Here is a 13,747-nt window from a genome sequence, read left to right on the forward strand (position 1 = left end):
CCAAAAGTATACAACTGACTGAAAATGATGGATGGAAAATATGCAGACTGTATTCCTTTATAGACTTAAGTTACACATCCTGGGCGTGGATGTTCCAATGAAGAAATACTTGTATTCAATCAGAAAATAGCGAGCAATGGGAGGGAGAGTGCCCTGAACTCAGCCACGGTGTTGTTGGAGGATGGACGATGGTATGTTTTGTTACGTTAACTCTATATTCTGCTTGAAAGCTTCACTTTATTTAGTTGACCAGCTACTGAAAAGCTTGCTTCTAAAACAACCAGGCCAATTTAACTGTTACACTTGTGGAAAATCACCATGAAATAACTGCTTTATGCAGCACAATGAGCTAGTAGCTAACAGCTAGCGGTTGTGTTATTGTTTATGGTCAGTAATAGGGACGTACCGATGCACTCCGAGCCGGTTGAAAATCGATGAAAATATGTAACAATTCATGTTGGTTGAGATGTTAAACGAATCACGATACAAGTTTTAAACAGCAGGGGCGCTGAAGCAGTATACTTTGACCTCGCGATTAATAGCGAGCAAGTTGTAGCATTAAACAGTAGCAAACATGGTGGCGGCAAGTGTAGTTCTTGATGTTGAAGATGCCCCATCCTCATTCAAATCGGAGGTGTAGTGGCATTTTGGCTTTCCCAAGGCTAAAAATTAAAGCGGTGAGGTGGTAACAGACAAAACAAAAACTATGTACTGCAAGAAGATGTTAATATACACCAATAGCACAACAAACATGATGCAGCATACAAACCGTCACCACAGTGAGAAGCTCCAGTCACTGCCGCCTGCATGTAAAAACCTATTAGTAGGCCAAACCACACTGACCGGCAGATTTGCAGCCCCTCTTGCGGCGACGAGTGCGAGAGCCAAGGAGATCACAAGGTGCAACAGTGTTTTCATGTCAAAAGATATGAGGCCATGTCTGTCGTAGAAAATTAAGGATTTAGGCTACTGGTCAACACATTGGAGCTCAAATACACCATCCCATCACGGCCCCACATTAGCCAGACTATCATGCCAGCGCATTACAGGGAAACAAAATCTAAGGTAGTTGATATACCATATGCTTTTCTGAGGGTCTAAATTACAACCGACAGCTGGACCTCCAGGGCTACCCAGAGTTATCTTACGGTCACAGCCCATGTGGTAACCAGTGAGTGGGAGATGGTTAATTTTTTTTTCTCCAAATTCACCCATTGTTCGAAACACACACCGGAGCTAATATTGCTGAAGTTTTAAAATCAGCTGTGAGTGAATGGGGGCTTCAAAAGGCCAACCATGGAATGGTCACGGACAACATGAGGAATATGGATGTTGCTTTCAGAGAGGCTGGGCTGGCCCCCCATGTCAGGTGTTTTGCCCACACTTTGAACTTAGCCAGCCAAGTGGGTTTGAGTGTGCCCTGCGTGAGCCGTTTGTTGGGCAGAGGGAGGCGTATTGCTGCCTTCATTCACCGAAGCTCAACAGCCACAGTTGCGCTCACAGCCAAACAGATACTACTGGAGCTTCCAGGGCATAAGTTAATCATCGATGTCGCTGCGCCCTGGAACAGCAGTCTGGATATGAGCGAACGCTATCTCCAACAGCAAGCGGCTGTGACAGCAACTCTTCTGAGCAATGATGTTCGACGAAATGTCTGTGACATCGATAATTTGGATGGCTCAGACATCCGTGATGCAGAGGACATGGTTAGGCTTCTAAAGCCACTAAAAACGGCCACCACTGTGCTGTGAGATGAAAATAAATCTCTCATTGTGCCCTTAAATCATATGACCGAGCATAACATTGAATCCAACGAAGAAGACTCCCTCACTGTGAGCAACATGAAGAGAGCTAAACTGAACAACCTTTACAACAGATACACTTCAGAGTACAACCACCTGCTGGAGTGCACCGCATTAGACCCCAGATTTGGGCTAAGACCAGTGCGAGGATGTATTCCACAGACTGAAGGAGAAAGCTGTGCTGATGTTGCAGAGCCAGGTATTGTATTTATTTTACTCTCTCTAAATAGATTTTTTAATAATGTGTTGATTATTATGGCATTTTTTTTTTTTATATGCGTTCATGTTAACTCTTGAGAGAGTAATGATACAAATTATAACAAATTATATTAAAATCTTGCCTTTATAACAATGTGACACCCCTGTCACTGTTGTACTTAAGAGTTTACTTAGTCTTTTTATTTCTGCTATTCCTCTGTGAAGGATGAGGGCAAAGAAGGTGCCAGCGGCCACCCCCCTGCAGCAGAGCAGCCTCTTGACCAGACAGAGCTGGAGCTGAGGTGAAACAACCTCCTTCCAAGAAAACCGCATTGGAAGATCTCCTTGGAGGGACTTTTGTTGAACCAGTTGCACAGCACATCAGTCAGATTGATGCAGAAATGAATAAGTACAGAGCTGAAACATCCATTTCCCTCAATAGCTGTCCACTCAAGTGGTGGAAAGAGAATGTTAGGCTATACCCACTGCTATCCAGTATCAAAAGCATACCTCTCCCCACCAGCCACCTCTGTCCCTAGTGAAAGGGTTTTTTCATCAGCAGGGGGCATTGTGAATGTGCAGAGATCTCAGCTTCTGCTGGAAAAAGTGGATATGCTGATATTTCTTTAAAAAAAAAAAACAGGAAGCTAGGAAATAGCACAGGCAAAGCCTTAGTTTGTTTATATGAAGAGATTTATTTTATTTGTATTATTTTATTTGGGATTTGTTTTCAAATTTAAATTGTGTTATTTGACAAAGATATTTCAGTTTCACAAAGAAATGTGCAGCATTTTGTCTGAGTGAGAAATGATAAAAGGACACTTTTTCATTTATCTTAAATCCCATTTTGAGAAAATCGTATCGTGAAACCAGTATCATGAATCGTATCGTATCGCATTGCGAGTTGAGTGAATCGTTACATGCCTAGTCAGTAATGTTTGTGTCGTGTTTAAGATGGTCACGGCAGTAGAGGCGGCGCAACTATGACGATCAGCCTATAATCCCACCCAGATTGAGGCGGCACTAAACTACAGTGGAAAAGCAAGCTCAGAAAAGTAAAGCGAGCCGAGTCGAATCGTAACATGCAGTGGAAAACTGCCAATAGAAAGGCACTTATTAGTATGTTGTCCCACTGCTCATCAATAATCTCAAATGCTGTGTGTCTACTGGCGCATGGTGAGCGAAGGTGGATTCAGTTCTTTTAATCCAGACTTCAAATGATGATTGCACTCATTCTTTGTGGCAATTCTGTATCTGGGTAAACACATTTTTAATAAATCAACACTGTATACTGTGGGTATTTGAAAATGAAGTTGGCATTTTTCCAATTGTAATAATGCATATTTAAGTTGACATAATTAAATCTGGTGCTGAGAGGATTTCTTCCGTACCAGTGGACACGTAATGCCGTCAGCAGTACATCTCCATGCAAGATAAAAGTAATGTACAGGAGCGTTCATGCCATCGGGAGGAGGGGAAGACCACTCTTGGATTTATAGTGGATGTGCGAGTAAACTTTAATTACCCACAACCACACATAAACATTTTCTGATAATGATTGCATTATAAAACTAACTGTTGTTGTTGACAATGACATTCGGTTTGGTTAACGTTCCTTGAACGCTCATTCCTTCATTGTAATACGTGAACAATCTGAAAAATTATCTGGCAATTAAATATTTCATAAATAACAAAATAATTATTTTAAAATGCAGCTAACTTTTAAACATGCATACAGTATTGTTTGCTTGTCTCGTCAGTAAAATCCACTTGTAAAATGCAAAAAAAAAAAAAAAAAAAATGGATGTGAAGAAATCTGACTGGCTGGTTAAAAAATATATATATATGTATCTACCACCCTGGTCTTAAGGTGTGCAATTATTTTCCAGTAACCATAGGGATATTAATTATTTTTTTAAATAATTGATTACGTTGTGACTGAGGGGTACGTTGATTATCAGAAACTTCTCATGGCAAACATACTGATACGACGCTGCAATGCCATTTTAATATCAAAACAAAGAGAGGGTAATTAACAGTGTTTGGAAAAACCTGTCTCTGTAAAACGTTTGCTGAACACGCTTTATTATCATTTAATGTAAGAACTTTGACACGTTAATGGATATTATTTAATAAAAGTGAATGACTGTCACTGACTAAACCTCCCTGCCCTGCGTGATGTAACACACACCTGCATCTCGACGGAATGAAGATTTTCGCTCGAATTTCCAAGTTTGATATCCGATATAAAGTGTAATTCCGTTGCACTTTCCTCAGTTGAAAGGTGGAAATTCAGAATCTCCGAGTTGAATGGAACGCATCATGAATCACATCAACAATACAGAGCATCGCGGCTTTCCTCACAAGATCAAACATTTGAACACACACACTTACACGTACCCCCCATGCGCGGGTGGCAGTGTGCAGCAGGCGAGTGTGACAGACAGACAGACAGAGCGCAGTTAAATAGAACACAGTGCAGCATCTTCAAAACTGAACTTCAACTTAACACGCGTATTAAAACAATTGTTGTGGCATCTCCTGTTATTTGAAAATGGATGGTTCAGAAAGTCACAAAAAACGGGTGCGCACTTACTAAGATTACTACGGTAACCTGAAGGAGAACAGATTTCAAAATTGGGTAGCGAATCTTCACATAATGACAAAATATGATGCATTATATTTTGATTATGCAATCTTTTGTACATTTTGTAACATACTATTTTATAACAGCCTATAATAATGAATAGACAATACACTGGAAAAACAAGGAACAATGCAGCAACCAAAGACGTTTGTCAGACATGTAATCATACTTTTTTCCCAGGTGTCTGCCATATTTCACACCCATCTCCCGCCCCACACCCGTTTTGTTTTTTCTATCCTGGGAAACTCCTATAATATGTATACTAGCGTATGGGACGCTCAAGGGGTTCATGATTAATGCAGTCAAGATGGTGCACAGTGGTGTGTGTTTCCGGTAAAAGAAACACGTAATGGAATCCCAGTTTAACTTATTTATTCTAAGGAGTTGGTATATGTTAATTCACAAATGTGTGGTCCGTAATCATTTACGCACGGAGAAAAAACATATACATCGTTGAATAACAGACCAGCCGGCCTAATTTGTAACTCAGATGCCGATTTGCATGTCCACACCTGCCTGAGCGCTATATAATACAAAAAACTCAGAGGGCGTGGTTAGGGCTTTCTCACAATATGTATGGCCCAAAACTGATTATATGAATAATCACATCAATAAATTATTCCAAGGTTGTCAAGTTGCCAGATCTTGTATGAAATGCATCCAACTCACACAATCGACACATACAAATTTCAACCTATTTGTGACTTGAACCTGGCAACCTACAACCCAGTTGCGCTGTTGATATCTGCACAGGTAGTAGACCAGGGAAGTTGAATCAAGCATCATTGGTAGATGGGAGGCATGGCTGGACTGGTAATCTGGCATACAGGGTATTTTCCTGCTGGGCCGGCAAATTTTGGGGCTGATCAGGGGTGGACTGGCCAGCGGGAGAACCGAGCGGGCCGGTGGGTTTACTGCCAATCGTGCCGAATGGGCCGCGACAAGCTAAAACGAGCTGCCGCGTTATGCAAAACGGGTGTTGACGGGTACATATGCATGTCATTATACAGTTATGTACAAGTCATGTATACAGTTATGTACATTATACAGTTATGTACGGATCAAGTACTTGGTCCGTGTACTCGAGTAGACAAAATAACCAAAATCCCCATCTCTACTATGAAGTATTATGTATTGACCTTATAACAGTTGTATATCACTTCGCCAAATAATTTCAGTTATTTCAAAGAGCCCTACAGGCTACCACAGCAAAATTACCAATAAAACAAAGACATTATATTTAAGACGATATCCTAAATATATTTACATTTCAGTGTAAGACATAGAGTCTGAGACATACCCGTGATGTCAACGGACCCCCGCAACTTAATAAAACAGTTTTGTAGCAATGGGAATGCGATATACAAGTATGGCAACTCTGAGAAGTATACTAAAACTTACATCTTGACAACTTGAAGCAATGTTTCTACTGACGTAATCCAATACACGATCTCTACATTTTCTTTCTTTCACTCGATTTCATTCATGTGAGTGCACACGCATGCGTAAACACACTACCTTGTTGCTCTAGTGCAAGCCTCTCAAGTCTTCGTTGCTAGTTCGAACTTTATTTAAACTACACGCTGAATCCGTGGCGGAAGAAAGTAGTTCTACTCGCAAGAGTGTTTTAGGAATGAAAACCAGAAAATTACTCTGCTGTGCATCGTGGCCACATTAACACTTCGGGTGTGCATTATTTTTAATTCAAGGGGCTGTCAATAATTATTCCTAACATGTATTATATATGCTCTCATGTTTACAGTATGCCCTTTTTTTTCATCTCTACTATACATGTGTATATACAGTAGAAAAATAAAAACAATCTGAAAAAATATGAAAAATGTGTCTGGTGAATTTTACCCAGCCACTGTGGCTGGTTGGCAAAAAAAAGTTAATTTAATATCCTGGACCTATTTTTTGTTTTCATCATTATCATCCTTTTTACCCTCTCCTCCTTGAACCTATTTAAAGCCTGCCTTCATTAATCAGCTGATGCTTTCACATCCTACAGTCTACTATTCATGCATCCACTCTAAATGAGCCACTTGAGACTGGGCTATTTGTTTAATATCTGGATTATGGATGCAAATTATTTTAATCGACTTACTGCCAGTATTAACCGGTTAGTAACCAGTTAACCGATAAGCCATAAATCAAACAGGCATGACAATGGTCTAAGCTGGATGGTGGTTGGGAGGCAATGAAGTAATCACTTAATCTGCTTAAAAAAATAGCTATTCATTAATATCTTTTAAAGACTCAATGCCATAAACTTTGCAAGCTTTGACAAATCTAATAAAAAAAGTTTTAAACTAGTTCTTCTGAGGTGCTCATTGTTGCAGTCTGGTAAAGTTTAAACAAAACTTTGTTACATGATGAATGGATAAAAACCTGCTCATCTGTCTCACAAGAGTTGCCCGAATGTCAAAGTATACTTCAGCTGTAGCAAGGTATTCTGGGTCCTCTTACTGTGTATTGCTCAGGGCCCCTTTCCTATTAAAAAAAATGCAGTTTATTAAGCCTGTTGCGATTTATTATATAATGATCTGATCGCAGTTATATATGAGATAACCACGATTAATGTGCACTTAAATTTCCAATCACATTTTAATGCCCAAATAGGAGAATTTTCAGCTAATATATAAATGCCATGAATGATGCGTTTGTGTGCCATTTTTTTGCATGCGTGAAACCAATATTAAAACAACATATAAAGAACAACCCAAAACCCCATAGAACTAAAATGAAAAAAGATTGCGGAGCAACACAGACCGCACGGAATCCAAACTTAACAGAACAGAGTGCCACGAGGTACACTAGAAAGTGCAGATCAGATAAATGCATGTGAAGTTGATGTGTACAGTTCTTTCATCAGCGTGCGTGGTGCCTAGGGCTGGGTATCGTTGAAACATCTTCGATACCGGTTCCAATACCAATTTTATGAAATTCGTTTTAACAAGATTACAAACATTACACATTACCTAAAAAAAAACAAAAAAAACTTTAGTTTTATTTTTTCAGTTTAACTTTTTTTACAGACTCAAAGACTCATCTCCTGACCCACTGCAGCTCCAACAAAGGAACAAAAAATCACAATGGAACAAAATGTAACCAACACAGAAAATCAGTGCAAATAGTTTTAATAAAGTTCAAATTTTTTTTAGTGCAAAATGAACCGTTTCAAGTCAGTATGTAAGGTTCACTACTGCATACATAAGATCTTTAAATCACTCAGCAGTTCTTCTTCTTCAAAAAAGCATTTCTGCTTTTTCAGGAGACAGACAAGCCCGCTCCTGACTGATAATGTCCCCGGCAGTAGAAAATGTACACTCTTGAGTGTGTGGATGATCACAGCAGATACCTTGTTGCCAAATCAGAAAGCATTGGCAGAGTGTCCTTCATGTCCCACCACCAGGTTACTGGACCCATTAAGGACAGCATAGATGGAAGTAATCTGTAGTGCTCTATCTCTGCATGAATCTTCGCTGTAGTGCTGCTGACAGTGGTCTCTGTTCTTACTTCCATTGACATTTTCTTCTGAAAATTAAATGAGGAAAAAATAGGATGACTTTATATTTTCTTACCAGTGTTGCTACTGCAGATGCACTACCTTCATCAGATGAGCTGTCATCTTTGTCACCTGCTCTCTCTTTGAGCCCCTGTTCCATTTGCTGGGCTTGAGTCTGTATTCAATAGAATATGAGGGTCATATATTTTGATCTACAATTAAAGAGAAGTAGAAGATTACCAATAACAATTAACACCTGTTCTTCTGAGGTCCTTCTCATCAGCTCCTCCTCCAGTCTGGTCCACACTTTATCTGCCACTTTTGACATAAATCTTGGATCCAAGGCTGTGCCCTCCTACAAGAACTGTCTGATGCTGTCTGCAAGACAAAAACATAGTATGAGTCCCTGAATAATCCTAATGAAAACAAGTGAGAAATCAATAGGATTACACTACACATGGTATCTTTTTGAGAGCTCATTCCAGATAGTGTCCTTGATGGTCTTTGTGAAGGAGTCCTCATCATTAACTGTGAAGTGGTGCTGGAGTTTATCAAAGATTAAAAAAATACCCATATGAATCAATATCGAATCGGGAAATCTTCATCAATACCAGGCTCTACTGTGAATCTCAGGAACATATTGAATAGTGTTTTTCAGCTCACCACTCTTAAAACTCCAACGCTCTTTTGGATTGAAGCCATTTAACTGTGATCTGTGTTGTAAGACGTTTATGGGTGCATCAGAACTAAAGAACCAGGCCTGTCTGGATTCATATCTCTGTTTACAAAAAAATCAACATTAAATTAATGCCATTTCCTACAACAAGGGATATTGTATAAATCAAGGAATCTTTTTTTTTTTTTTTTTTTTGGCAGATCTGCTCCTCCAGTTCACACAGCGATTGTTATTCAACCCTGCAGTGAAACCACCTCCTCATCAATTCAACAACACGTGGCGATTATTTTCATCATCCTACAAGTGAAGAAGAGAAAAAAAACCCTCAAAGTGTTACCATTAAACACTACTGGCATACTAATAAAAAATGAACTTAGTTAAAGAAGAGTTGAAAGAGGAGAGTGAAGTCATCAGTATTACAGAATCATGCAAAATGGAAAATGAAGATGCTGAGGAACAAAGAGGTTGGTGTTCATTCTTGATTCTTCATAATGACTGTTGAGGAATGTTAAGGTAACAAAGCTTCATACAGTTCACTAGATCTGGCGGTTGTTAGAAATCATAGGAGTAGTAAAATTATAATTAAACCAATAATACCAGTATCTCCATGAATATTACAGAACATTGTTAAACATCACATAAAATAGATACTAAGCCTTTGCTGATTACTACCTTCCATTAAATTGTTGTTTATTTGATTTTCTTTTACTTTGTTCATTTTAGACTTGATAGAAGTGAAAGAGGAGAGTCAAGAACTGAAGGATGTGGAGGAGAAAATTCATGATCATAAATCTGATCATTTCATCACTGTTGAAGAATCTTTCAGTGGCTCAAAGACTGAAAATAATTTTTCACACAAAAGAACTCGAAGAACAAGAGCCAAAAAATCTTTCACCTGCTCTCACTGTGGAAAGAGTTTCACAGAAAAAAGAAGCCTTAAAACTCATTTAAAACTTCTCACTGGAGAGAAGCCTTTCACCTGCATTCACTGTGGAAAGAGTTTTGCACATAAAGGATATCTTAAGCGTCACATGAGAATTCATACTGGAGAGAAGCCTTTCACATGTTCTCATTGTGGAAAGAGTTTTTCACAGAAAAGAAATCTTCCCCGTCACATGAGACTTCACACCAGAGAGAAGCCTTTCACATGCCTTGAGTGTGGAAAGGGTTTTGCACATAAAGAAAATCTTCAGAGTCACATGAGAATTCACACTGTAGAGAAGCCTTTCACCTGCTCTCAGTGTGGAAAGAGTTTCACAAAAAAAAGGAACCTTAACAATCACTTAAAACTTCACACTGGAGAGAAGCCTTTCACCTGCCCTCAGTGTGGAAAGTGTTTTGCACTTAAAGGAAATCTTCAGCGTCACATGAAAATTCACACTGGAGAGAAGCCTTTCACCTGCTCTCAGTGTGGAAAGAGTTTTGCACATAAAAGAAATTTTCACCGTCACATGAGAATTCACACAGTGGAGAAGCCTTTCACCTGCTCTCAGTGTGAAAAGAGTTTTGCACATAAAGAAGATCTTCAGCGTCACATGAGAATTCACACTGTAGAGAAGCCTTTCACCTGCTGTCAGTGTGGCAAGACTTTCATAGAGAAAGGAAATCTTCAGCGTCACATAAGAATTCACACTGGAGAAAAGCCTTTCACCTGCTCTCAGTGTGGAAAGAGTTTCACACAAGCAAGCCATCTAACGCTTCATCTGCGCTCTCACTCTGGAGTTAAGCCATTTAACTGTGATCAGTGTGGCAAGACATTTACGGGTGCATCACAACTAAAGGTTCACATGAGAAGTCACATAAATGAGATAACTTGTGTTCTTTTTGTGGAAAGCGTTTCATTACATCATCAATCCTGAAATCACATGAGAGAGTGCATACTAGAGAGAAGCCATTCCACTGCACTTCATGTGGTTTCAGCCGTTTAAGTATTCTACACAAACATCTAATAAAGCATTGTGTAAAGTTGTCAAAGTTAATTCCATGGACAACACTTTTTGTGTTGTAGCTAAATCTGTCAAAAGGAATGCATTTAATTAATGTAAAATATTTACCACATTAATTTGACTTATTCTTTTTTATTTTATTCTGTTCCGTGTGAGTTTTAAACACTGGTTGGTGTAGGGCATAACCTTTGTGATGTGTCCAGTGGAGACATTACACTGATGTACACACCACAAACAAATACAATAGCGATTCCGTGTCAAAGATCAAGTGATGGAGAACTTCACATCAGTGTTTGAAGTGGAAGAATTAAAAGTGCTGGTACTTGTTTTTTCTTTTTTTTTCTCAGCACCAGATTTAATTATGTCATAAAAATAGGTAAATGTACTTGTGGTTTTATACTCCTGGCAGGACTCTTCAATTATTCAAATGAACACTGAACTGGGGCAAAACATGAAAAACAAAACTGTTAATATATGCATTTATTTACATAAAAATTACATTTTAAATATAACAACAAAAAATTATGTTCTGGCCATAGATTCATGGAATTCATCTGATCTGGCTGAAGAACAAACATTAAAGGGGTCATGACATGGGTTTTTTTTATTGTATTATTATGTTCCCTTAGGTGCAATTATAGTATTAATATATTTTTTTTTAAGAAAAACTTTTAAAATCTAGTGATTTATGACCTTTTCCCACCCTGTTTCTCATCCTCTGATTCAAACAGTCTGTTTTGGGGGCGTTTTCCATTTAAGACTTTAGTGTTAACGCCCACTGTTATGATTGGCTAACGTCAGTGCCTATGTATCAATTATTGACGCCTCCAGCCAGAACAATATGCAAGTAAACTAAGTAAAAACACTGTGATTATTCATAATGAATGAAATTGCGCTTTAAAAAGTAGTTTAAAGTTTAAAATAGATTACTTACAGTTTGCGTCGTCGTTGTTCCCAGAATAGTCGGCACGGACTTATCTTTGAGCAACAGTTTTCTGGCAAAGCCAGCATCATATTGAGATTTGTTCTCAAAACAGTCATCCTTAAAATGTACAGAACAAACGCTCAAGTTAACACTTAACTGGGACGTCCGCAAAAAATAAACTGCATCCATTTTTCCCTGACGTCTGGATCTTTCGGCAGCTTATTCAGAGGTTTTGTTTGACCACAGCCAGGAACAGCACATCTGTGTGGCATCGTAATCTTCCTGTGCACAAGTAGTCTCTGTCAGAGCTCGCTGTCCGTCGACTGAACACTTGTGAGGCGCACGGCGATACGAAATGAGCGTAGTTGTCTTGCGCTTAAAGCGTAGTTATCTTGTGCTGGAGGCGGTCATATGCAAACGCTGGTACGTCACTTCTAACCGTCACGTCACTTCTAACCATGAATCCAGAACGAGCTGTATTTTGAGCTTGATTAAATAAATGATTCGTTTAGAATGGGGAGGACGTCTTAAAATATTAAACTTGCAGGACGTTTTAATGATACAAAGACCTCTTATATACCAAAAGATCAAGGCAAATTTGGTTTCTCATGTCATGACCCCTTTAACTCACACCCTCAACTAACAAATATGTTTGATTTACTTTGCTTTGAAAGTAAAATCATGCAATGTATGGTTATTGTTTATGAAAATTGAGGAAGAGTAGATCTGCATTTCTTCAAAGTCTGTCTTTGACAATATCAACCCACATCAGAGAACAATCTAACGTAGTATCTAATGTCTTTTTACACAAAATACATATAAAACTGAAAAAAGAGCATTATGTCTGATTTTCGATTTTCCTTTTTTTTTTTGCCTAGTGTCCATATGCACAGTAAAACGAGTCCTATATCGACATAACCTGAAAGGCTGCTCATCAACCACCATAAAAAGCCAAATATGTGCAAAATGTATGGGACAGTACAATAAATTACTAAAAGGAACGGGACAATAGGCACAGTAAGAGACAGTGCCACCCCGACCAGTACACATTTGAAATCAGAGTAGTGCAAAAAGATGACACTTTCTGAAATGCTAAATATAAACATAACATACTATGAAATAGTGTTCTATGGACAGCAGTAATTGAGGTAGCAGCCAGGTATAAAGTGACAATGAATTAAAGAGCAACTCTGGACATGTGCAAAAGTTGTACAGGTGCGTTTGTGTGTCAGTCCAGTCTCGGTTTGGTTTGAGGAAACCATTGGCTTGGGGGAAGAAGCTGTTACACAGTCTGGTGGTGATGGCGTCGTCAGTTGAATGGTTGGGACGAGACGCAAACTGCTGTTGGTCTAGTGAGGGAGGCAGTTGGGTCTTAATGTGCCTCATGACAAGCCTCTCGAAGCACTTCATGATGATGGGTGTGAGTGTGATGGGACGGTAGTCATTGCGGCAGGACACTGAAGACTTCTTTGGCATGGGGACGATGATGGTGGCCTTGAAGTACGTTGAAACGATGGCGCTGCTCAGAGAGATGTTGAAGATGTCGGTAAGAACATCTGCCATTTGGTCTACACATCCTCTGAGCACTCTGCCAGGAATGTTTTCTGGTCCAGCAGCCTTCCGTGGGTTGACTCTATGTAGAGTTTTCCTCACATCAGCTGTGGTAAGCCAGAGCAACTGGTCGTTGGGAGGAGGGGTGGCCTTCCTCGCCACCACATCGTTCTGCGCCTCAAACCGAGCATAGAATTCATTCAGCGCATCTTGAAGGGAGGCATCTTTGTCACAGTCAATTGATGTTGTCCTGTAGTTGGTGATGGCCTGGATGCCCTGCCATATGTGCCTAGTGTCGCAGCTGTCCTGGAAGTGACTGGATTCTCTGGGCGTGTGCGTGCTTTGCCTCTCTGATAGCTCTTTAGGGCCATAATACACCTGCTCTGAAGGTGGAGTCTCGGGTCCTCAGCAGTGCACACACCTCCGCAGTCATCCACAGATTCTGGTTGGAGCGTGTGGTGATGGTCTTGGAGAAAGTGACATCATCAATGCAC

At 39.6% G+C, this 13,747-nt stretch overlaps 1 protein-coding gene across 4 annotated transcripts in view; it reads left to right on the top strand.

Annotated features, from left to right (window-relative positions):
- Positions 1–11,091, top strand: part of LOC127644891 (gastrula zinc finger protein XlCGF57.1-like) — a 116,112-nt gene extending 105,021 nt beyond the window's left edge. For all 4 annotated transcript variants that reach the window (XM_052128323.1, XM_052128324.1, XM_052128326.1 and 1 more), the window contains exons 2-3: positions 9,032–9,295; positions 9,555–11,091. In XM_052128323.1, the coding sequence (XP_051984283.1) occupies positions 9,199–9,295; positions 9,555–10,690 (1,233 nt within the window). In that variant the 5' untranslated portion in view covers positions 9,032–9,198 and the 3' untranslated portion in view covers positions 10,691–11,091. The remainder of the gene's footprint in view (positions 1–9,031; positions 9,296–9,554) is intronic.
- Positions 11,092–13,747: the final 2,656 nt, after the last annotated feature.

Source organism: Xyrauchen texanus, chromosome 6, assembly GCF_025860055.1.
Source record: "Xyrauchen texanus isolate HMW12.3.18 chromosome 6, RBS_HiC_50CHRs, whole genome shotgun sequence".
In the NCBI taxonomy this organism is placed as follows: Eukaryota; Metazoa; Chordata; class Actinopteri; order Cypriniformes; family Catostomidae; genus Xyrauchen; species Xyrauchen texanus.